Raw genomic sequence first — 27,218 nt, forward strand, 5'->3', positions numbered from 1 at the left:
ACATGACGAATAAGTCACACAATCGCTCGCAAAAACGGGCACAGCTGTAGGATAATAATATATAGGAGATAATAATATATAGGAGATAATTATTATATATAAAATTACAGTAACCTTTCTTCTTTTTTTATATCATTAGTAACTATTAATACCTATGCAATAAAAATAAAATTCCAAAAATGCTTTTTATTATGCATGTTGTTTGCTATTTTATCATTCATCACTTATAAGTGAAATATAATATACTTATAGTGAAATATAGTCAATTATGACATTTTTATTACACAATTAGGTACAATATGTAAGTAGATACCTGCTACTTTTTCCACTTTTGTACATGATAAAAATAATACTTTTTTTATTTCCCCACCCAGATAACTTGTTAAATAATACATTTAGCATGTTGGAATTTATTCATTAGTATATTAAGTACTTAAAAGAATTTTAAAATAAAATAACATTTTTGTTCCTAAGCAAAGCATATGGACACCGCTTCAGGGTGGTAATTACGAGTATCTTAAGACATTATGAGAAATGGTTTTTACATTTTTTCAATCTAATGGGATCTTCCCCCATTGAATAAATAAAACGTCTATAAAATATTTAAAAATGCCATTATATCATACATCATTTTGGATATTTAATAGATAGAATATTATTTTTAACTACTATTGTTTTGTTTAGGCAGGGTTTAATGAATTATAAAAAACTAACCAACAACATGACGTGTAATGTATGTTCTTAGTTCAACGAAAACAAATAAGTATGAATGAAAATGTGCAGTATATAAACATATTACATTCTATTAAAATGTCAGTGGTAGCAATCGGTGATTGCCAACTGTTCTGCTAGGCATATGAGTCTGATGTGGTGTCAGACGGTATTGTGAAGGCCAGACTTCAGAATAGACTACGCATATGACCCCAAATTTATATTGGCAGTGACGACTTGCAAATCGTAAAATTGACAAATCAGCGAAATGTCAAACTGTCTGAGGTGAATGAAAATCCATCCCGTAGGGCAAACTATGATGCCGTCTATGCATACTTCACAAATATATTAAGTCCAACACCGCCAAGCTGTCTGCAAGACCTAGCGAGGCAGACTGGCGAGAGCCAGCTGGCTCAGCTAGTATATTATAATAGCCTTAGCGCATAATAATATATTTAAATCTAAACAAAACTAACAGTGCACAGTAGCTGGCTAACTAAATCCCTCATTTTTGCTACATAGTTTCCTTCCTAAGTAAAACTCTTGCTGGATAGGTACTTCTTCGACGCGATATCTATTTTTAATAAAGCTAATTTTTCAAGATATTTTTGGTTTAAAAATAGGTTATGTTAAAAAACATTACTCTATAATATCCCACAGAAACCACAGCTTGGAATCACTGACACATACGATCAATGTTTAATAAATTATTATATCTTAATATTTTGCTAATTATAATATTTTTTAAATCTATTTACATAACATATTATATGAGTACATACGCAATAGTCATATGTAGTTACATGTACATACTAATATACCACAGCGATCTGGTTTATAATAAATATCAAGATAATTGTAAATAATTACAAAATAAAAAGAACTTTTTAAATTTTCTGTTGCATCATATAAACTTAACAATTCTATAAGTATATTAATAAAAACTTTTTAGTGTTAGAAATACTGAATAAATATAGAATACTGAAATGTCATTTTGACATTTCATATTATATTTCCGCAGTAACGCACGTATATAGTAATAATTTAGTTGCTAGGCCCCCTTAGCAACCAACAATAATAACTTTCCATACAAAACAGAATTAACTGAAAATGAATTCAATTCTGCTTAAAAATGGCTAAAAGTATTAAAAGAATGCATAGTCGTCGTGTTCTGATACCTATATTCTAAAAGTTTCAAATGTCTAGCTAGTCGGGAAGTTAGTTAAAAATCTTCAATCGTCCAATACAAACAAGAAAAAATATGTACTGGACACATAATAATAAAATTAGTACTGGACAAACAAGAATACGAGCTAATAAAAACGTGGTAAATAAATGTTTTCGATGAAAAAAATACTATGATTCAAAATTTAGCCGAGGAAGAAATTAACACACATTAATACTATAAGACCAATCGTCATGTGTGGCTCGGAAACTGATGCACGACTATTGCACGAATAGTGCTGGGCTCATTTAAGCGTAGCGTGCTGAAGGAATTGTGGAACTAATCAACGACAGACAGTTTTGTTGGAGACGGATATACAATCAAAATCTGTACGATCTGTACAGTAGCCCTCAAATCGTGCAGTTCATCGGAATTGGTCCACATTAAATGGCTCAGCCATATAAAAGATGGACGAATACAATAAAAAGATGTACCTATTCTCATTCATATAATAAATAGGTAGGTAGTGAAGTCTAATGATCAAAAATTTCTCATCATGTTATTTGTGCATTCAATTGATACCTACCTACACAAATATATTTTCGGAAAGAATATTTTTTTTCGAACATGTCCGATCCTAATAAGATCATATAGGCCTCCACAGAATGGAGGTTTGTATTAACAGATTTTTGTTTTTACGAGAAATGGATGTCAGCCACTTGCTCAACTTATTATATATTACCATACTCTGACTTGCTTTTCCCTCCACCACCCAGGATTCGAACCTGGGACCACGACGCTGCTGCGTGTTTTTTTATACAAAGCCTCAGGCTCAGGGATAATTCTCAATCGATAAAAAATATTATGTTTAAAGCAAAATGAATAAAAACTACCAAGTAGTAGATAGAAACTGTGTAAAATTCCTCGTCTACTTTCTGTATCAAATCTTAACGAACGTCTATTTATTTCCGACAGTGCGGCGCCCAATCATCCCGGCGTCCAGTTGTCCCATTCTCATGTATTCGGCGTGTGGGCAGTTTGAAAAATGACAGGTATTGTTTGATAATGATTTTGGCCGATAATCACACTACTTGCTAATATAATATGAGATGCTTTGATATTATGTTGTTGGTATAATATCTATGTATTTTGCCTACGTTTATGTTGTTCTTATTTTCAATATTGTATCTTTTATTCGACTAGTATAATATGTAACAACGACTATTGGTTATTCATTTCATATCTGCATTCTCTCTCTACTTGCTTCTTTCTGCCTGATCCCTACATTTTTTGAACAAATTTATTTACGAATTTGAAGAAAGTGGACATTTTTTTTTATTTTTAAATGCGTTTTAACTTACAGACTGCAGCTTCCGCGCGTCTTCTCTTCAGTGCGGCCAGTAAGTCATCGTTGCTCCTGAAAGGGCGCACGACACCTGTCTTTAATCTCCTGTTGGCTTCTGTGCTGGTGGATTGTTCTTCATCAGCCTCATCTCCTTCGACGATTTCCTCTTCCTCGGCTTCTTCCTCGGCGGGGACCTCCTGAAAAGAGAGAATAACTAATATTAACTTAAAAGGCCAAAGTAATAATATAAATAGAGTGGGTATTGCTCGACAACATGAAACCGTGTTTCTTGCGTACAACGTACAGTAGTACCTACCTCAATTTTATTATTATCAACTTAATTATGCAACGTTATACCACCCATGTTGCTTCTCAGTACGGCTATCAAATTTAAACACAACATAGTTAACCATATTTTCTACAAAATTAACTACAAATTATCACCACTAACTCTATATTTAAGACAAAAACAATGAATTTCAGTAACAAGTGATCGCAGTTTTTAAATGAATGTAGTCATTCAAATCAATATTTACCGGCGACGTTTAAATAATATTCATTTCAGCCGTGAAAATGTTATCTTACTCTAACGCATATTGCGGATATATAAGCGTGCCGAATGCTTTCTCACTCGCACGTATGGTTATTTTTTGTTCAGGCCTTGCTTAGTCAATTTGTATTATGTATTTATCGCGGCACTTAAAAAGTCTTAACTGTCAGCCTTAGCGAGAAAACGTCAAATTAATTATAATAAAAAAACAATGATAATTCCCGTTAAATGAACGAAGCTGGTCCTGATCGATAATCAATCATTATGAGGAGTATGTATTAAGTATATAAATATCTTAATTAATATATATCAAAAAGCCATAATTTGATTAAAGAAGGCCGCAAGGGACACTTAGAATGTTTGGAAACTTATCTCTAAGAGTCTCAGAAGTGCGACTATTCTTAAGTTTAACAGATTAAGATAAAATACATGCTCCACTGTACAGTTTCATATTGTCACATACGCCTTTTTAGTATAGCAATCTGAATATGATCAGGATCAGTTTTGCATCAATAATGATGTATATTGTAAGTGGGTTTTTATGTGTAGGTATTTTAGAATAGGTATGTAATAACTTATGTAAATTTGTAATGATGTAAAATAATGATTTTATTTATGCTAACTTCTAGGTATTTTGATTGAATTTTTTTTTTAACCAATTTTAGTTTTTGTGTTGGCAACCAACTACCTACACTTTGCGGTCGGGATTTTGGACTGCTCACAAAGTTAATAAACAAACGTATTTTTGTAAGAAAAATGATCTGCATACTGAAATAATTGTCTGTATATATATTCGTCAACTAAATATTTCGAAGAGATTGTGAATGACAATTTAAAAGAAGTTCCAAAACTGAGAGGCATAGAGAAATGTTCGGTATGACGCACAGGGATCGAATAATAAATAAATATGTAAGATAGAAAATAAGGATGTTTGGATATAATACAACGTACCAAAACGTTGAAGTAGAGACTGGAAAGTCACATCGCTAAAAAACAGATCATCACTGGACAAACCACATCACCAAATATTATCCAAGAGATAATATTAAAATAAGAAACGAGCCCGATATATCGATGTGATAACCAGGTTTAACATGTGGAAACGAAAGGCTAATTATGAACAATAATTATGAACGTCATAAAAAATATGTATTTTTTACGAACACATTACAATAATTGCTGTTTGACATTGAATGACGAATTTTATTATCGTATAGGAATCATTTTCGCAAGGGGCGCTCTAAGCTCAGTGCATCGGGCATCCTTGTATCTCAAACCGCCGCTGATGGAGACAGTTTGATCCAGCAGCAGATCTAAAAATTTAACTGACACATACAATCTAAATGTACCTACGTACATTACAATAATTTTCACTGTGGCACACTTGCAAATTATAATATACATATAATAATTTTTCTAATATAAATACATTTTTCAGGATCGACATGGAATCGTTGTAACGATGAACGGGTTAACTCCACTGCTCTTAGCACTCTACGAGACGCGAGCCCTGCTTTAATATTCTGACGTGGCATTTCTAAAAGACAGGACAGCACGGATGACACAAATGGACACTAAATATCCTAATAATTATGACCGTCAAGCCGTGCGCATTCATTTACCACATGCCGGTGCGATAGCTCGTATGTGACCACCCTGAATTATTACGCAGGACAAATATGTATAGTTCAAGATATCCCATATTCAAAGAGTGTCTGGGTATGGGGAATGTAACTGAAAAAGTGCGGTATTCTACGGTTGAAGCAATTAGAAGCTATAAGTAGTAAGCGGAGAAAATTTGGAAGTCAGTGGTGCCTACTAAATCCACCTTAAAAAGAAAATAAAATAAAAATATTATGGATTTTTTTTTTAAATAGAACCCCCTCTAAAACATTTTTTTTGTGTGCGCACCTGTTTCCTGGTGTGAAAGTCCTTAATACAAATTGAAATCATTAAGCTTTTCCATGAAATTGCGTAAGTATATGATTATTAAAAATGCAGTTATTAAGTATGAATAAAAAATGTTACTAAGAATCATATGTAAAAAAATTGATTTAATTATAATGATATGCAAATTAAAATCCTTGGTAAACATAATATATTACTTTGTAAATATAGGTAACAGGCTGATTTCTATGAAACGATTTATTAAAAAAAAAAAACTGTACATGCGTTGGATACGTCGTGTGCATGTTAATTATAACCAAATGCAGTCAATGACATTCTGTTTTTTTTCGAATACGCAAAGCGGTATTGTGGATTTGTAAACACGGGAATAAAATGTGCAGATTAACTTAAGATGACATTGGGCCTTATTATAAGTGAGAGGGTAGATGTATTACTATGACATTATGATAGTGTTTACTGTCGAAGGTCGCAATGGCCTTTGGATAATTCCTGCTAATTGTTATTTGAAAGGTCTCACCTGTCAGAGATTGTGCGGAAACAAAAGTAATTTCCTGATGGAAAAATACAACTGAGCTGTGATCTGATACAATTAGTTCAATGGCACGCATAATGGTAACTGATATCCCAATTTTTTTACATTGTATTGCATTAGAAAGTTGATGTAGGTACAGACCAAATATAGGACAATAGATATTATTATTTATTACACTACTATAATGCTTTTATGTCAGGAAGTCGACTTGAGATAGAAATTTAATTTGATCATGTCATTGGCCCACTCTGAGATTCACACTATTTTGGGTGAAATTTGTATTGTATAGACTAAGCCAATATAAATTTTGATTACTATCATTTAAAATTTTGGTACTGTTCGGTTATCAGGAATACAGCGGAAAACACATTTTGAAAATAGCCGATAAACTGGATTATTTGTTGGTTTGGGTTAGTTTAGGTTAGGTTAAGTTGGGTTAGGTAGGGTTAGGTTAGGTTTGGTTTGGTTAGATTAGATTAGGTTTGGTTAGGTTAACCTAACAAATAATCCAGTTTATCGGCTATTTTCAAAATGTGTTTTCCGCTGTATTCCTGATAACCGAACAGTACCAAAATTTTCTATATTTTATAGAAATCGATTAAGTATGTTATACGAAATGATTATTTTTAGTAGGTACCTACATAACTAGCTGAAATTAGTAGCAATATATGATTTATAGAACAAATAATATAAACTTTAGCAACACATATCTATCAGCATATTATTTATCTTCATTTATTATATTTTAAAAGTATTTTTTTGGGTTTATCATAGAGCGATTATTGATTTCCAGTGGAACTCTATATTCGTTATAATTTCAATGTGCAATAAGATAAAAAAATACAACATGTTATTAACATAATATGATGTATATAGTTTAATAACGTTTTATTAAATAATCACTAAGATGCAATGATGTGACTTATTTAAATATATTAGCAGAGTTCCATTACTTTTTGCAGTAGATATTTAAGATAAGAGAATGGTTTTTGCTTTGCGATGGATGAAATGAATTTGTCGTTGATTTGTCACTTTTGTGAAGATGGTAAGTAAAGTAAAAATTATAAATTGTATTTTTCAATGGAGAAAGAAGTCAATGGATTGGCGAAAATGCTAACTATTAAATACTAATAAAGTAAAATACATATTTTTAAAGAACTTTGATTCTGATTCTGACGAATCAAAGAGTCTTATGTCACAGAATCTACCAAATTTTATAGAAAGGTCAAGTTTTAACTTAAGATATATTTTTAAGTAGGTACTTACCAAATTTCTTCATAATCTGCTCGATTCAACCTGTAAATATCGCGTGTGTGTATCGAAGTGAAATTCTAAAATAATCAAGAATGGTGGTATTTACGCATTTTTCCGTTTGTTTTCCAAGAGATCGTAACGTATTAATAAAGAATAGTTTATAGAATATATTAATATATTCTACTGAAACATATGCATTGCAAATGTAAGAAGGACGTATAATTATTAATAATATGTGGTCCAAGGGCAATATATATAATATACCTAACATGTCAATGCTTGTGGATAATAGATTAATGAAGTAGATATTCGTGATGCATTTAATTTGATACCAATGCCAATAATTATTGATAACTATTTAATAATAATATTTAAATATATCCATGACGTCCCTGATATGTAGTTATATCTAAGAATCTGGATAAAAAAGATGTCAATTGAAATCACATGTAGATACATACTGAGTAATATACGTGAACCACATCTAAAGTTGATATGCTAATATCGATAATGTTAATCCAAAAAGGCACAACCATTTGTAAGATGCTAAAAATGAAATTCTAAAAAATTTTACCGCATAAGCAATCCATTTTTTCCAAAATTCTTTATACACCGTTTTGGCTTATATAAACTACTGAACGTTATTCAAAAGTATTCTTTAAAAATGATACAAGACTCCATGATAGCTGGTACCTAGTTAAAAAAAATCTATAAGTAAACGTAGTTTTCCATAAAATTTCCAACAGTTTTTTTACTAAACTAAAATAACCTAACAATTACTACTATACATAATATTATAAAGTCCACAAAAATGTTATATTCAAATATTATATGCAACGTAATATTATGTATTACACCTCTCTACTGATGACTTCATAGTCTGAAACAATTATTGTTAACGACACTCAAAATATAAAATTGATTCGTTCTTTCTGATCACTAATCATACATACTGACGTTTAAATAGCTATAGGTATATATATATATATATATATATATATAATAAAGAAAGTGTACATCTCTTCTGACACATTAGAACGGTATTTTGTAGCAATAAAAGAGAGATTATAATTTTACTATATATGTATAAATCTATACACACGTGAGAAAATGAGAGTTTATAAGAATTATTACATTTTATTGCATAGGCACTGTTATTGTTATTACTTATTACATGTTATGAATATCTACAAAAACATTAGGGTCATCTCACATACTGCATATAAACGACGCAAAGCAATAGCTAAAATAATATCATAATATTATACCTAATATTATAATTGTATGTGATTGTAATCTGAGCGAAATTGTTGTGTCTGTAGTAACAATAGAATATAATATATAACTAACTAAACCTACATTTTTTTTGTTATTTTAATTGATAGGTATATTTTTTTGTGAAAGTCAAAGAATAATCGTGTAATGGGTACTATTTATAACGAATTGTAATTAAGTGAGTGTATAAAAATTTAAACCATCACATTATCCTATAAAATCAATTACAAAAGAGGTTACTAATTTCTAATTGATATCATTTTACTATAACTTACAATACCTACCAAATTGAGCTACAATTTGGTTTATATACTTAATTCAATCTTATATAATTATTATCTATACCTACTATTGATTATACTAATCTCTTTTTTTGTTGATAGCTATTTCGGTTGCGATACACTATTATCGAGCTTATTTTTAATTCAGATGATTATCATACCTCATTTGAGCATATCATTTTGATCTAATGTCTAATCAAAACGATAATATTTATTTAGTACTAGCGAGTACCCAGCATGCGTTGCAATGCCACTCGAAGAAAGAAATTGTTTGTGTTTTAATTCATTTTATTGAAGTTCTTTTGGATAGACAATATTTTTTGTTTTTCCGTCTGGCGCGTACACGAATTCCAACGCGTGGGCAGACCACATACAGCTGTCCATGTGAGAAGCATGAATTTGAAAGCAATATTTGGTATAGGAACGCATACAAATAGAAGAAGATGGTTGTACTAATTAAGAAACCTTCGCGGGTGTGCGCACAACAACTGACCAAAGTTTCATCGTAATCGGATGAATGGTATAGGAACGCAGATGGGACAGACAAACAAACATTCATATATATATATATATAGATTTTGTATAGTTACCATTTAAATTTTCTTGTAATAATGTAGGTTAATAGGTAGTTACTTAAATAAGTGTTTTAATTAATCTACACTTACCGACATTTATGTAAAACAATATTATAAGTATGCATATTATTATGTAGGTATATATTTTTTTAAATTTAATAATAAACTTAGGTAGTAACTACAAATATTTTTTTTTATATAAAATGAGCGGTCGTTGAGTAAGTACTGGTTTAGATATTATTATTACCTACTTATTTTTTATGATTAATTTATCAATGAAATGTAGTTTGATAAGTTGTGTCCGTCATTCCAAGGATATTTTTTAATTAATCTATATTATTAATATTTTTAATTCAATTAAAAAAAAAAAAAAGTGTTTTTAATTTAAAATCCTTATTATTTATATCAAATTTTCACTCTGTATTTATTGTGATTGACGATTTTTCAAATATTCTTTGTGATAGTTTTATATCATAATATGCGCATCTATTCTATACACAAGGCTACTATCGGCGGCTATCGGCGATTATCGAGGGTAGTTTATTATATTGAGGTCTTTATTATAATTGTTACAATAAGTTAGCTGACTAAACTGTCAAAACTGTCGATCTCGCTCTAAAAGTTAACACAACTAAGAGAAGGGATGTTAAACCTAGCAGTTTTTGACAGTTTAGAGAGTAGACGGTTTAACTTATTGTAACAATTAACCGCCGCAATACATAAATATGACAAATACTGTCGATAGCCGTCTTGTGTATAGAATAGGTAAAATGGGGTAGGTATTATAATTTATATGGTGTACAATCAGAATTATAATATGAAAATAATAATATCTCACTTACTGACGATATGATACACGATAGATTATAATAAGCTTTGTTTGTTCGCGAATTTGAAAACGTAAACTATAGATCCACCAGTATAAGTTGTTTGCTGAGTGAGGGTGCCACATGCTAACTAACATTTGAGATTTATCATTTCATTCTTTTTATACTGCTTAGTTTAGCTTCAGCTTAGCTTAGTATAGCTTAGTTATCTTAGTTCTAAATTCGAACACCTGACGATTTATGATGGTATAGGTAGCTATAATCATTACATGGAAGGCCGAAACTGAGATGCCTGCACCTTGCCACGTTAAAGGGTACTCCCTCGTCCAAAGCAATTTCACATGTTCTATAATATTATACCACTAGACTTGCCTAGTAGAATTACATAATATAATATCACCAAACATCGTCTTAATTGCAAGGAATTAAGGAAAATAATGAACCAAAACACTACATCATGACCCCCACATTCTGGAGCGTTCCCCCAGACCAAGATGTTTGGCGGGTCCCCCAACCTATCACTAAGGCGAGGGACAGTGGATTCCATTTTTTTTTTTTTTTTAATAAATCCACTTAAATTGTCGGCACTCTGCATCATATTATGAAGCATCGGTAGCGACCTCCTTTATTGATACGCAGGTAACATGCGATCTTTCACCATTTCGGAATAGGACCGCAGGCGACTTTTTTTTATTACTATTAGACCGAATTTGTGGGTGTATCTCACTTAATTGGTCAACCCGCCACGCCGGGCCCCATTCACTACTGACTACATCATAATAAAAAGAGACTATAAATGTTGATTTTATGTTACTTAGTGATGAACAGACACTAAATAAATAAAATAATCTTTTTATTTAATATTTTTTTTAGTTTACCTACCTTATCTTGGCTACCTCTGCACACTGGCTGAATTGAAATTATGTATCTACGACTACGTTATAGCTATATTGCCGAGAGTTAGACATGTTTTGATTAAAGTGTTCCAGTTATTGTAAAGTACTTTAGCGGCCGCACGCAAAAAATACCTCAACGTAATAAATAATTTACTTTGCCAGCATGTCATTTTACGCATTACTATCATTGCAAGACACAGATACACACTCAACAGCTGATATTTGCACGATTGAACAGTACATTTATAAAATGGGTTTATCACTTGGTGTTCACCCAGTTTTAAAAGTTTCAAATGTCTAGCTAGTCGGGAAGTTAGTTAAAAATCTTCAATCGTCCAATACAAATCTTGGACACACAAGAAAAAATCTGTACCGGACAAACAAGAATACGAGCTAATAAAAACGTGGTAAAAATACACAAAATTTGTGAGTAAAATCAAATGTCTATAATATTATCGAGAAAGGCTCGTGATGCATTTTAGTTTCGTATTTTTCATTTGCAAAGTGAGCATGCATAATAAAAACTATCATGCACCAATGAAACCATTCTCTCATTAAATCAATAGAATTCACACGATGCAATTAAAATTATTAAACAGGAATAAGTTGGGTTTTTGGGCCCCTTAAATCGTTTGAGCCCAGGGCCCCTTTAAAAATAAATTCAGCACCGTGTTCACCACAGATAAACAAAGATGCTAGAAGTGCCGTTGTAATCGATTGTTCAGTGGAGGCGATTGTTTGTTTCTCATCATGTCATCAACAATCTATGTAGTTAAGTATTATGTTGATTTTTCGTGCTATAACTATCTAGCTGGACACAGGCTTACATAAATAATTTCCAACGTCTGCATCACATTAGCTATGCGCATATTTCTAGTATTACGCCGCAGGTGTATTATTTTTACGTGTGTTAACTTTATCAAATATGAGTACTGAATTTGACGTGTGAGTTTGTGTAGGGTTATAAGTTATAGGTATTATCTCGACGGACGATATAGTCCGGAGCACAGCTCAATAGGAGAAATAATAGCGTTCATTAATTTACTTTACATATTTTTGCATAGAGTTTAATTTGAAAATGGTTGAATGCATTGTTAAAAAATACAAACCTCTATTTCTACAACCAATTAATTGTGAATTTTGTTTTGTTGTGTCACGATTTTTTAGGCGATTTCAGTTTCTATTAAATTTCAGCCTTTTAGATGTTCTAAGACTATTTTTTAAGCTTATTGCATTTGTCCGTTCAAAGTATGTACCTACCTATATATGGAAATTAGCATACTTACTAATATTTTTTGAGAACCATTATTGACTCCTCCGGTTCGTTTTTTTTAATTTCAAGCACTGAGCTATTGTCAATACTGTGTGGATTCTATTCACTTTTATTTTTGTATGCTAACGGTGTATAAAAGAATTATTTATATACTTGTTATATATTATAGACGCCCACGATAGCTGAGCGTTAACGTGTAGGGCATTTGGTTTGTGGAGGTGCTATGATTTTCGTAGGATAAAACATTGTATGAAAAAGTAAACCTAGCTAATAATACCATGTAATATCAGCCAACCACCTAGGAATTTTGTTGGTAACACTTTCCAAAGTATAAGTAACAATCTACACACTTATCCAATATAGACATCCCCATAAATACACAAACTAGAACAAACCTTTCTGATTTACCGGATTAAACGAATACAACTGACATATAATTTAAACAATGTGTAAAAGCGGCATCCACACCACATCCCTATTTATTTGTGAAATATGATTCAATTAATATGAATGTAGGTAACTGATTTGTAAGCATTTCCTCAGTACCTAAATTATGTTAATATTGATTTATAAACATGGTTATTGTGTTGATATGGAGTTAGTGGAAATCAAAGAAACTCCATCGATGGCAAGAAGCGACCAGGTTTTATAATATGTACATTCCTCTTGCCGGAGTAATGCGAGTGTCTGCAGTTTGTCCCCACGCAATTAACTTACCGTGCACAGTATCTTCCGTGGCGGAACTACCTGATTTGTACGCATCAATTTCTCATATCCAGACTGTCCGTGCAATAAACACTGAGTCTGCTATCTATTACACCCACGAATAGTTGTCTTGTGAGAATGGCCTTAAGTCAGTGTCTGCCAAACTGTGTGCCCCGAAAGAAGAAGTCTGTGAATTAGTTCTATATTGTGTATTACAAACTACTTATTTAAGAGAGAGATCGCTCGTACACAGTGGTCGACTAGTATTTTCCATCACTTGATTATTAAATGTAAGAGTGTGTCATTAACCCTTTAGCAAGAAACGACGGTGCACACCTGACATTAACAGTTGAAGAAAATTTAATAGACTTCAAAAATGATCATCTACATATTATAAACCCTCATTTTCAGAGCTAGAGTTATCAACGTTTTTGATTTGCAGTCAATATCCTCGATTGGCTGTTACTGTCTTTAAATCTCTGTTATCGCTTGGAACGTCGTATCTTTGTGGATTAGGTTGCTCAGCGCTCAAAGAAAAATGACAAGCAAAAAACGGAATGGACCGACTACAGATGGCAGATGAGGAGTTACTATTATGTATATTACGTACCTAATGAATATAATATGTTGAGAAAACCATGATTTCATTGTTTTTATTTATATTGATAAAGTAATGAAACTTCCCCAGTGCGCTGTCAGGTAAAAAAGCTTGACAAACACTGCTAGGAGAACCACAGCCTGCAGAATTAGTGTGCTATCCAGTTAGGTCATAAATGATTATGCTAGTTGATAAATAAAAAAAATAAAATAACCAATAATTGATATGTGGAAATTACTCAGATAGGTAAATATTAAATTAAATTTACAAAATTATAGTTTGCTGTAGTATTTTGTGGGTAAGTAATTTATTAGTTAGGTAACCTATGTGTTTGTACGTATATATTTTTGCAACGAACCCTTTCGTAATTCATTAAACGCCATTGTGTGTGTGTTTCATGTAGCCGTGAAATTGTGTTAAAAATCCGTTAGGTAATAAATAATATTATATATATTATTATATACCGAAGTCAATAATAATTGTTAATAGATAATAAATACTTTAAATCGGGTTATTTTTAATCGGTTCTGTCAAACAAATATAATTACTTACACCAATATAATTTATAAGTTGGTACTTAAGCATGATTTAAAATTAAATAATTATTACAAACCGTTTTAGATATTAGTGAATACAAAATATTTGTACAGAAAATAATTTTAATTCTGTGAAATAAGTAAGTACATGTTTAACAAAAAAATATTTAATATGTTGCAAATAATGTTAAAAATAACGCATTCAAGCATACATACATACATAGTTTCAAAAAAAATTGCAAAATTATGTTACATCGCTTCGCCAGCCAAAATATATAATAATGATCTTATTAATTAAAATAATTATTGTGAAAACAAAAAAAATCTTTCGCAAATGAATTTCGGACGCAAGCATTATGCAATGTTTTCTGTCATAAAAAGTTGCAACTGGTCTGTTCTCATTAAAATAATCATTATGTAAATTAAACTTTTAATATCTGATAAAAATTAGCTATACATATTCAATCGGTCAGTAATTATTATTTTTACTAGATAATACTTAAAATATATTTATGAGTACTCATAATTAAATATATTATACTAAAATACCATTAAATTAAATAACACAGTTATTAAAAAACACAATAAAACATTCGGTTTTCAATGTTACTCAAATGTAAATTAATTGTTCATTAAACATTCTATTTAGTTACTATGTTATTAATCAAGTGATTAATTCTAACTTCCTATATTATATACTAATCATTAATTGATAAAAGATTAAAGTTAGATATGATTACCAATATATTTCTTTGAATTACCTACATCTAATTAAATTTTGATTAAGTAAATTTAAAAATAATTATATTTTATTTTAAATATGTTCTCCAGCTTCTTTTGGGTTAGATTCATATATTATGTGCCTATTTAAATCGTATTATCTACCTAATCGTATTATTTTATACATGAATATAGAAACTTTTCATTCGAGAGTGTCTAATAATTATTTATAATAAATAATACACAGAGAAATAACTAAAATTATGCCTCACACTATGGAATGGAATTTGTAATTAAAACTAACTGAATTAGTCGTGTAGCAAATCTCAATATTACTATTTTTTTATATACTTATAGCAAGATTGTCAATGATGTAGACGTATTTATTGTACCCTGCCAGGTTTAAAAAAAAATACTAGAACAGGCAGGTTTTTACATGAATCGGACCAAGGTTACAATTTACAATATAAAATACCTACATAATAAAGTATTGAAATAATACTTCACTAACAAACCGGTAACCAAACATATAAATTACTCATTAATATGGACAGGAAATAATTTTGGCAAGAAGTAAATCGCTTAAGAGTATTCCGGTACAGTACGTAATACAATAATATACATACGTATTGCATTAAGTATCAAGAAAAACCTGAAATTTGGAGGCATTCAACATCTCCAATGAACAACTGTTGATTGGCCAATATAATAATGCTAATTATATAATTAGAATACCCGTATAAATATTTGGTATATTTTAACTTTCGTCTGACAAGAATGCCAAACGATGGATATCTTGTTATAATTTTATGTTGCAAGCAACTTTTGAATATGGCAAACGAAAAGCATTTTAAGAATTATTGTTTTTAACTAAATTTACTAAATAATATGTTTTATTATAATTCTTTGCTCGATATATACATATTATAGATTTGAACGTGAAATGTGTGACATTTTTGGGATCGAATAAATATTGACTCTTCCTTTCACACAAAGAAAAAAATATATATTGATTTCATCTTGTGACTTATTTTGTTATACATAAATAAGCACGAAAGCACGTTTTTTTAATATTATATCTTAAAAATATATTCAATTTATACCCTTTGTTAAAACTCTTGGCTTAAAATAACAAAAAAAAAAAACAATTTCTAATATTGACATTGCCTATTGGTTTCGAACCTACAACGATGTTAGCCACTGTACATAATGGCTTCCACCGTGATCGCGCAGCCCATAGCATTGTCTTCCATCAACGATGTTACGTACCATACTGCCACATAAATTTATTTAATTCTGTGTATCATGCTCATAGGATATACCGGGACTGAATTCGCCATGCATTAAATGAATTACTGAATGGTTTGTGATCGTACCTTGGGTGCCTGAGTCGTGGTGGTGGAAGCCGCTTTGCCGGGTTGAGGGCGAGCCAGGGCACCTCGCCTAAGGATGGAAGGTCGCTGGGGGGGAGCTGGTGCCTGTTTGGGCGCCTCTTCTTCGAAGTAGTCAGCGTCCTGCGCCTTTACCGACGCTGCGACCAGGCACGCGGCCACCGCCAATAACCTGCAATGACAAAATGGAAAATCTTGTCCTGAAACAAGTGAAGACAACGCTGACGTAACAAAATAACTGAGTATCTTCCTGCATCAGGAATATAGTCCAATTCGCACGAGCAACTTTGCGATATCACGGTAACCATGGCGCGCTCAATGGTTGCTGTATTTTATCGTTTTTAAATACATGAGTCGGTCCAGTGATTTGATGACAATGTTGATAATATAATAAAAAAAACTGATACAAAGTTAACATCTTTAATTGACATGAATACATCTACTTTCCACAACAGCAACAAAACATAATATAATTATCAGAATATCACAATCGCATTGCGTTGATCCAACCAAACAACTTTGATGTCTGATTATGAAATATTAAAAAAAAACTTTATGTTTAAAATATTAAATATTTATATCACTAAAGAAAAAAAAAACATTTGCAGTGTAGCAAATTTGAAGGTACGATGCACTTGTTTAGGTTATAAGTTGGGTACATAATTTATTATTGACGTTAAAAAGATTTTTTAAATCAATTCTGATTTTTATAGATGAATTTATTTTAACACTATAACTTTGTATTATTTTTATTCCCAGCCATTTCTTCAAATCCATCGTATGCGCTAGCAAAACCGATATAAATATAATATCATTATATAATAATTGAATGAATATAATTTTATAACAACAAATTAATATAATGGCATACATGATATTATTATAATATTTAGGTATATATAGGAATTGGCGTTATGATGATGAAGTCTTGTATGGTATATACATATTATACTTTTATTGATCAGAAAAGGCCACAGTAAAAATGAGAATCAATTTTATGCTGTTAATAGAATTTAATAAATGTCATTCTTTATAGGTACCACATTATAATAGGCAAAATGCATAATGACAAATTATTTTCTTGTTTTCTAATATTTACTATGCATATGCTATGCATGCTTTTTTATGCAATGTTTCACAAAAGGTTAATGCGATTATTATGGAAACCACTAAAAGTATTTTACACTGATTAATATTGAAATCTTGCATAAATAGTGTACGTATGCATAAGAGTTAGTAATGAATACGATTATCTGTCTTCTCTACCATTAAACAATTAAAAATATTATAATATTTTTCAAATAATTGCCTATTAAAGTTAAACGTTATTTTTTTTATTTTTTATATAGGTATTATATTATATGTATTTCATTATTTTATTTTATTTTATTTATTAAGGAAACAAACAGTTACATTTTGATTACAAGAATATGTTTAAAAATAAAATATTAAAAAAATATTGCAACCAGCAAAGTTTCCACATGCACTTATCATCTATTGAAATACTTATTACGCTTTTTTTAATATTTCCAGTGAATTAAACAAGTATGAAATACATAGAAATACATATTAGCTATGTGAGTATGCTCTTTTTATTTAAAAAAAATATCTTTAGCTATAAGAATTATTTTTTAGAACGCCATCAACTAAAATAACAATTTTGTGATGTAATAATTGTATTGCACTTGAAAATATTGTTTATGTTTTTTTTTCATTCCTATAATATTTATGACTAACAAAAACACAACAGCAGTATTGGTATTTTTTTAAATTTTCTTTTTCTCTGTACTCATAACACCAGCTAGCGAAGTACTATTAATTAATATTGTACTTTGGAAAATTATTAAAAACAGCTTCTCTACTGGACTTTTTAATATACCTACCTACGTCATAGTTATTACAACTAAACCAAATAAACGGGAATATTTATATATCTATATATAAAAGCCAGACTATTTTTTCGGAAAATAAAATATAAGTACAATTTTTCATGCTCTTAATTTTAATGCAATTATGACTTTATTATTTTATAAATTTCTGGTTTCTGTTATGAATAGAGTCAAAGTATGAATAGGACCTGTCAAATATCTATAAATATTTATTTTATAGATAACTTAAGTAATACTTTGTTATTATCATTTTAATCTTCATAAATAAATACTATGCCTAAGGGTATTCAACATCAATTCAAATAAAATCAATTATTCAAGCGATACGTCATACACTTAGGTACATAAAAATAAATCAATAATAATTCTGTGTACGAAAGGAAAATGGAGTAAAGCATAAATATGAAAAATGAGTTGAATAAGACGTGTCAAATTGCATATTATATGCGTAAGTGGAAAGGAGGCGTTTCGAATTAATGCCGCTGAAAAAGTAATTTTCTCACAGAAACGTAGATAGATATTATTCATTCACATACAAAATTGTCAATTTTTTTGCTCTACTTAAAATTCTTTTGGCTATGTTTACGGTGTAGTATATAATTTTTGTGGTTTATGAAAAAATTATGTTATTATTTTGTAATCAATTTGTAATGTATATTTTATATAAAATGTTACCTATATATTATTATATTGGCACTTTGTAATATAGTTCTATAAACTATTACAATGTTTACAATGAATTGCCAAAATTCGGCAATATAATTGATATTAAGTCATCCGGAAGTCTTAGCGAGTTTAAATGCATTATCAAATTAAATAATTTCGATATCGCCATTTGAAAAAATACAGTAATGTACTAATATTGTTGGTAACAATAATGAATATTTCAAATCTGATTTTACGCTCACAATAAAAATGGTTTCGTAACATATTAACATGTTTCACAAACGTGTAAATCTACACTTATAACAGGAATACTGATTTATTGTGAAAGACAATCGATTATGAGCATAATTTAATTTTTTTCAGGGCACCTCAACCTATGACACGATATTTCATAATAATCCAAAATTTTGATCAAAATGAGTTAAATTACATTAACTAAATACTATATTATTTATACATATGCAATGTAGATCATAACCAATACATAGTTAAGGTCACAGATACATACATGTATGCGTTAAGTCTTTGATTAATTTCAATAATAAATACCTACAACTAGTTTTCCCTAAACTAGCTTATAAAACCAGTATTGCGGCTAGGAATTTTGATAATAATTATAAAATAAACAGGTATTTCATATTAATAAAAAATGTGACTATTTAATTATTACATGTATTTTACGAGCAGGTACCTACTTATATACCTAAGCTCTAAAGTAATATCTGATAAATGGTATTTATTTTCAAACTTAGCTACTACAGGTAGGTAAATAATTAACAAAATTGTAATACAGTAAGTACTAACAGTTTTGACAGAATTTTTATTAAAGATTTTTTTTATTATAAATTACCAGAGCTACAAATATGTATTTGTATTGTAAGTAAATATATCTAAGTATACACAGATTGTGCCAGTACCAGTGTGTGCTTCCCCTAATAACATAATATGCGTGTGAAACATGGACCCTAAGTAAAAGAGAGATCCAGAAACTTAGAGTAGCACAGTGTGGTACGGAGAGGTGCATGCAGGGCATAACGCGATATGACAAAACCAGAATGATTGGATAAGAAAACCGACAAGGGTTTGCGATGTAATAGAGTTCGCTAAAAACCTCAAATGAAAATGAGCTGGATACATAGCTCGAAGAAGAGAAAATCGCTGGACAAATTTAGTCATCCAGTAGTACCCAAGAGGTACAAAACGTTCGCGAGGCCGCTGGATTTCTGCGGAGTTCTGCGGAAGTACGTGGCAATGCAACGCACGGGACCGAGAAAAGTGGAATCAGCTTGGAGAGGCCTTTATCCAGAAGTAGATAGATTCAGGCTGATGATGATATACTAATTATATAAAAAAACATTTTATGTAATGCGTAGTATGTATAATAGGTCTCCAAAGTGCCGTAATAAAATTGACGATTTTGATGAAAGTAAGAATAAATCCTTTCATGGAAAATGTGTAAAAAATACAATTAATTCAAAATTGAGTTTCCGTATGACGCGATACAATTGTAGTCATGAAACTTTATTAATACCTACTAGAAATAAACATCAGTTCATAATTGCCCCCTCCTTTACAATGCTAAAAGTAAATTTGATACCTAGGTATAATATATATATAGATATATAATTATAATATATATGACAGTTGGATAAGTATGAATATTGAGGTAGATGATTGACGACTCCTGAGCTGCGAAGTAGGTAGCTACACTAATTATATTGTGTGAGATATATTATGGTAAACCCAGATAGACTTTCTTGTCGAGTGAAAATGTCGTTTGAGAATAATTAGATATTGTCTTTAGAATAGGTACACATATTGCTGTAGGTAGACATGATCTGGTGCAATCTACAAGGCGGTTCCCAAAGGGAAACCTCAAATGAGCCACTATTCGATATTTCATAATTTGCAAGTAAATAACAAAACAGATTTAATTTCTAATGGTTCTATGTTATCAAAATTTTTAATTTGGCTGTGGTCAGGTAAAATTTTCTGCGGAGTGTTTAGTGTAGTGGAACTGGGTTTAATGACAGTATAATATAATATAATACACTTAACTGGAACTGCGTTAGATTTTGAAGGCAATGGACTTGACCAAGTCTAAAGAAATTGGAAAAAGCCTATGGCCAGCCAGCGGTGATTTTCTTTTACGTAGATGACGCAATCAATTCGTCAGAAGATTTAAAAGGGGTCTTGAAATAGTTCAAACCGGTATTAAATTTATACCGAAAATTGAAAAAATAAAAAAAAACATATCACAAAATTCAGTGATAAATGTTGCCCAAAGCATACCTATAAAATAACTGCATTATAAATGATAACACAAAATAGGGTCTCGTCAAATTTATTTTTAAGGTTTATTAAATAATGTTATTTGTTAAAATTTTCATATGCTCATGTTGGTAGTGGGGCTCAAAGTCAGTGCGTTTGGTTTCCACGTCCCTAAACACGCCACTGTGGCCAGCAGCAGATGTCTGCAGGTTGAAGAAAAATAGTAATATTAAACTGCATTTGACACATATTTCTTCAACATTTTAATCAGTGATTTAGATTTAAAATAATTACAAGATAAAAAGAACTTTTATATACAACGTTTTTAAATTTTCTGTTGAATCATATAAACTTGACTTGCTAGTTTAAACGATCAAAAAAAATTGTACTTAATAAAAATAATACTGAAATGTCATTTTGATTTCAATAGTAACGCACGTATACATTAATAATTTAGTTGCTAGGACCATCCGCTTAGCAACCAATAATGTTGTAGGAATAACTTTTCATACAAAACAGAATTAACTGAAAATGAATTCAATTCTATTTAAAGATGGCTAAAAGTATTAAAAAAATGCATTGGCATCGTGTTCTGATATATTCTAAAAGTTTCAAATGTCTATCTAGTCGGGAAGTTAGTTAAAAATCGATTGCAAGATTTGTACCGGACAAATAAGAATACGAGCTAAGAAAAACGTTGTAATGAATGTAAACATGTAACTAAATAAGACATAATATCTTGGTCCTCCGCCACTCTAAAAGAGATCCGTTCGCATTAGAATAATATATTTTAATCATTTTGCTGTGATTATTGCTGACTAACGACATTCTATGAAGGATTGTCAATAATATCAAATTTATTAAACTTGTTCCTGGACATAATATATACGCAAAACGCAACGAACATCATCGCATTATAAATATATCAACACAATATATAAGTAAATATAATAATTATCGAGTAGATAACAGAAAATTTTCAGGAGAGACATTTAAAATGTATTATAAATGTGATAGGTGACTAATATCGAATGATTATTTTAACGAAATATATTGACAAAATCAATGAACCGACAATGGTTGAGTTCAAAATACTTTTAATATAAAATCGAACACTTTACCAGCAGTCTTAATTCAATAAGAAGAATGTTCCAAATATTCAAAAAAAAATGTCGAATACAGAAAAGTATTTTTTGTACTATATATTATTATATAACGTAAGTAGTTTTAGTACCTACGTATGATATATATATATATATATAGTAAACTCACGCGGAAAAAAGCACAGCATTAAACATATGGGGCGTGTAGTTTCAAAGTGAACATATTCCATTACACAAGCCAAAAAACTGTTTACGGTGTTGATGTTACACATGCTTTTTGTATTGAAAAAAGTTACTTTTGTTACTAACACCGATTTTCAAGTTGATTTTTCTACTGGATTGATTGCTATTAGGTTCTTCTATACAAAAAATACTTGTTCAAAATTTTATCCTTTAAATTCTGGCATTCATAACTCATTTTCGTCAAGTAGTGGAATAAGTTCACTTTGAAATTACACGCCTCATATATTTGTTATATACGTAAATATATAAACGTTTTATATGTTTAATTATCAATTAAAACATAATCTTGATTGGTTTATAAGAATTAAAATAGCTATATAGCCGCGATCAATTTTCAATTTTACTTATATGTACTTATTTCTTTTTTTTGACCATGTTCGATCCTAATAGGATCATATGGGCCTCCACAGAGTGGAGGTAATAGATTTTTGTTTTTACGACAAATGAATGTTAGCCACTTGCTTACCCTATTAAATCCATACTCTGACTCAAAACACATATTGAAAAACAATAATATGTATTTGCCAGACCCAGGATTCGAACCTGGGACCCACGACATTATAAACCGACGTATAGCAGTATAATATCAACGATACACAACACTAATTTTTTGTCGAGTAGAAATATATTTAAAAAAACCAATGACAGATTAGAAACACACAGGAAGCCTATCAATAAATTAAATTCGCATGTACATTTATTGTATTACTACGTCATAATGGACGATGTGGAATTCGAACGTTTGAGAATCGTGTGAAAGACATTCGCCTTCTAATGTTGCATCACTGCCTGGCCTACTCGGTACAACGTCACACTAAGTATAATTATTATTGTTATGCTATGAATTTATAAAAAAAAATTAGGACATCATAGGCGCCTTATATCATACATAAACTATATTATTATAAGTATACGAGAGTCAGCTGGCTCAGCTAGTAAGTATATAATAAAGATAGCTTGAACTATTAAATAAGTAAACACGTAGGTATTTATTTAAATTTTGTAAACGACCTTATTCATCGTTTCATGCAATGCCAGTTTTTTTTTGCATTGTCGGGCATTAGTATTCAGTATATAATTTCCAACTAATAATTAGTAATAGCATAGAATTTTAATAAATAGGGCATAATGATAATTTTTTTCTCTTTTTTATACCACAATGACAACCCTTGTTCAAAAAATTTAATAATTACAGTGGGTACCTAATTGAATTTTGGATGGAATACGCATTTAATTCTTTGTTAGTACCTAGTGCCATTATCTGTACACACCATTAAATATATGCCTTATAGTAGGTATACATAAAGTAGGTACATACAATTTAGGCGCTCCGGTGGCAAAACCATCAAAATTTTACAAAATGTAGATTAAATAAATATGTAGAGTATGAACCCTTAGTTGATGATTATTTTACCATGTTCAATCGTAAGAAAAACATAATATGGGTATCCACGGATTGAATTAACGGATACCTACATTGGGTCCAAATACGCGTTGACAAAAATATTATGTATTTTTTTTGCCAGGTCCGGGATTCGAACCCAGGACCTAGGACATTATAGGCATATACGTTACCGCTCAGCCATCATGGGCGTTTATTTAGAATCTAGTTTTGTGTAATAATCGACAATATACAAATAATATCTATACCCTATATAAATTCAAGTAAATGACCGTTTAAAGTACGTTTAAAGAAAATAAAAACTGCTTGGTTAGGTAATTATTTTCTGGAACTGTGGGTTCTAAAGGTTAATACAACAAAACACAATATCATCTATATTATTGTTTTCGTTCGCCTGTAGTATCTGTAATGAGTGATGGAAAATGGTTTGTTAGTTATAGCTTTGTATTAAAATCTCATGTGTTTTTGAATAGATACTTTCGTTTTTATGAGTCGAATGAAAATTGTTGGTTTTAGAAAATAAAGCAGTTTACCTCTTGGGCCGGGCACAGATTTTATTAATTTAAATAATAATTTTCTAAAGAATGTTGTTAGACACAGATATGTCGATCAAAATGTACTTTTAATTCCTAGCTTCCTAGCTTTATAGTATTTTATAAAAACCTGTATAAATCTGTCTTAAAGATTATTACAAGGTATACAAGTAGATTTAATTATTTATTATTATATAAGTATATTGTTTTTTTAAAAGGTAAGTATTGATATTACAAAATACATGAAACCGTTTTTTTCAATAAGTAACTACAATTTATTAATGACATATTATTAAAATGGTGTTTAACTGGTTTGCTGATTAAAACAGAAATTCATCGTTAATGGGACCAGGCTCGCACAAGTGAAGAACTATATATATGTGACAACATATATCCTATATATGGATGTCAGCTTGATGAAATCGTTAGCAGGTGAAAAATCGGCTGGAATGATTTTAGATGCACTGATAACGTCTTCAAATATAACCTCTCAATAATTATGCCAAAAACTGTATTCAAGCAGTGTTTTACTATCCTTAGAAATTTAAGAGTTGTACAAAAAAAAAAAAAAAATGAAACAATTGGATAAGGGATAAGAAGTTTGCGATGTAACGTAACCTGCAAAGACTGGGAAGGATACATAGAGCATGCTGAAGAGATACTCGCTGTACAAATATTGTTATGAAGAGGTAGAGAAATAACAGCTGAGACGTCGCCAGATCGATAACAGATTCTGAGAAAGTAAGTTGAAACGCAAGGCATAAATCCAAAAGGAATAAAGTCAGTTCAGAGATGCCATCATTCAGCAGTAGATTGATCTAGGCTGATGATGAAAATAAACGTTATTCAGTAGGTAAGTAGTTTCTGAGTTGTTAATAAAATAAGCCGTGTTGTAAAAAGGTTAGAAACCTCTTGATACTCGAAGAACTAGTATTTATCTCGTTGTATTCAAATTACAAGAACGTATTAATAGTCAGAACTAGAAAACATTTTATATAATATATTTTTGTCAACATTAATAAAGGGGGAAAAATCTAAGCTTATTTAGGGCTATTATACAGTAGAATTTAGAGTGTAGTTTTTATATTACCCAAGTCCACCAGAGTGTTGACAATATTATAATTGGCAACATTAACAACAGCCTGAGTTTTTTTTCTATCTAATTACGTATCACTTACGACGTAGGTATTCGAATGTATCTACCAAAATATACATATGTACGTGCAAACTGCTAAGGCATATACCTATATACATTATAGAGATTGATTACGCGATATAAAAAAATGTGACCTGTTACTACTGACATTGTGATACACAACTTGATTAAATAAACCATACAAAAAATATTTCAATTATTAAACTATTTACCTGTGCAGTGCTTTGAATTTAGGTTTATGCAGAACATTCGATATGCATATATTTCGAAAAGAATGCGGTCGTAAAAATTTGAACAATAAAAGTAAATCTAATTATGAATAAAAATTCATTTAAAAGTGATTTAAAAGTGAGTGTACAATTATTTTAGTACTGGGTCAACGGAAGAATTAAAATTAATTTCAGAGTAAAAAAATCAAAGTAAATTCAGGAATTGATTCAGTAAACGTTAATATTGATTAATTAAAATGAATCACAATATCTAGATATAATACACATAACAAAATGTTATAACATAATACGTATTCTAAAGTATTTAATAGAGATATTATCAAGTTTCGTTGCCTTAGCGCTTAGCAGGACATTGACAAATTATTGATAATTTAGTTGCGAATCATGATTCCGTTGATATTGTCCTAATCTTTATAATGTTCAGTAGATATGTAATATTATATTGTTTTTCAATTTAATCAATATGTACAATGTCGTTTGATTATGAATTGGCAGTTCACACCACTAAAGCGTATGTGTATTCGTATGTGTACGTATTCATAAGGTTTTTATACTTTTTATTTAATACTCAAAAGTCATAATTTTGGAAGTAATTACTATGACTGAACCCATGATAGTTTTATGCATATACGCAGACATATTTAATTAGTCTCTCCATTTTCTGGAATCACTGTTAAAATTGAAGTGTAAATAAGTGACAAATGAAATGATCAAAAAAAAAACTTTCAAAGAGGCTGGATTTGACCGGTTTTGGTTAGTGACGTATTAAAATGATATTTTTCCTTCTATCTGTTTGAGTATTCAGTTTTACGATAATTTTATTCTAAGTCTGCAACAGTTTGTATTGAAATTGTTTACAGCCGCTGTTTTCGGCGAATAAAGTCGTGCGCAAGCGCTTTTGCTTTTCGATCACCGTTCTATTATTTTGTTGATCGCCTTGGGATTCGAGCAAGGAAATTTGTGTAATCTATATTGGTCAATCATCAAAATAACGGAACGCCTATTTCCCCGTTGCTTAATGCCAGACCACAATAATTAAATGGGAACTGTGAATCAAAACGTTGCATCTATATGTATTAAAAAAAAGAGATACCTACCTACCTAATTATTTTTTTCTATAAATGTAACCCTTTAATCCACGGTGTATCAAATATAATACAATTACTATTAAATTGCAAGTCTG

At 30.3% G+C, this 27,218-nt stretch overlaps 1 protein-coding gene across 3 annotated transcripts in view; it reads right to left on the reverse strand.

Annotated features, from left to right (window-relative positions):
* Window positions 1-27,218, reverse strand: part of LOC147079525 (uncharacterized) — a 66,986-nt gene that overhangs the window by 14,592 nt on the left and 25,176 nt on the right. For all 3 annotated transcript variants that reach the window (XM_085941762.1, XM_085941764.1, XM_085941756.1), the window contains exons 2-3: window positions 16,528-16,714; window positions 3,238-3,418 (exon numbers count right to left, since the gene is read on the reverse strand). In XM_085941762.1, the coding sequence (XP_085797888.1) occupies window positions 3,238-3,418; window positions 16,528-16,714 (368 nt within the window). The remainder of the gene's footprint in view (window positions 1-3,237; window positions 3,419-16,527; window positions 16,715-27,218) is intronic.

The sequence above is a fragment of the Rhyacophila brunnea genome, unplaced genomic scaffold (genome assembly GCF_057557595.1).
Source record: "Rhyacophila brunnea isolate RB1 unplaced genomic scaffold, BYU_Rbru_1.0 scaffold_1, whole genome shotgun sequence".
In the NCBI taxonomy this organism is placed as follows: Eukaryota; Metazoa; Arthropoda; class Insecta; order Trichoptera; family Rhyacophilidae; genus Rhyacophila; species Rhyacophila brunnea.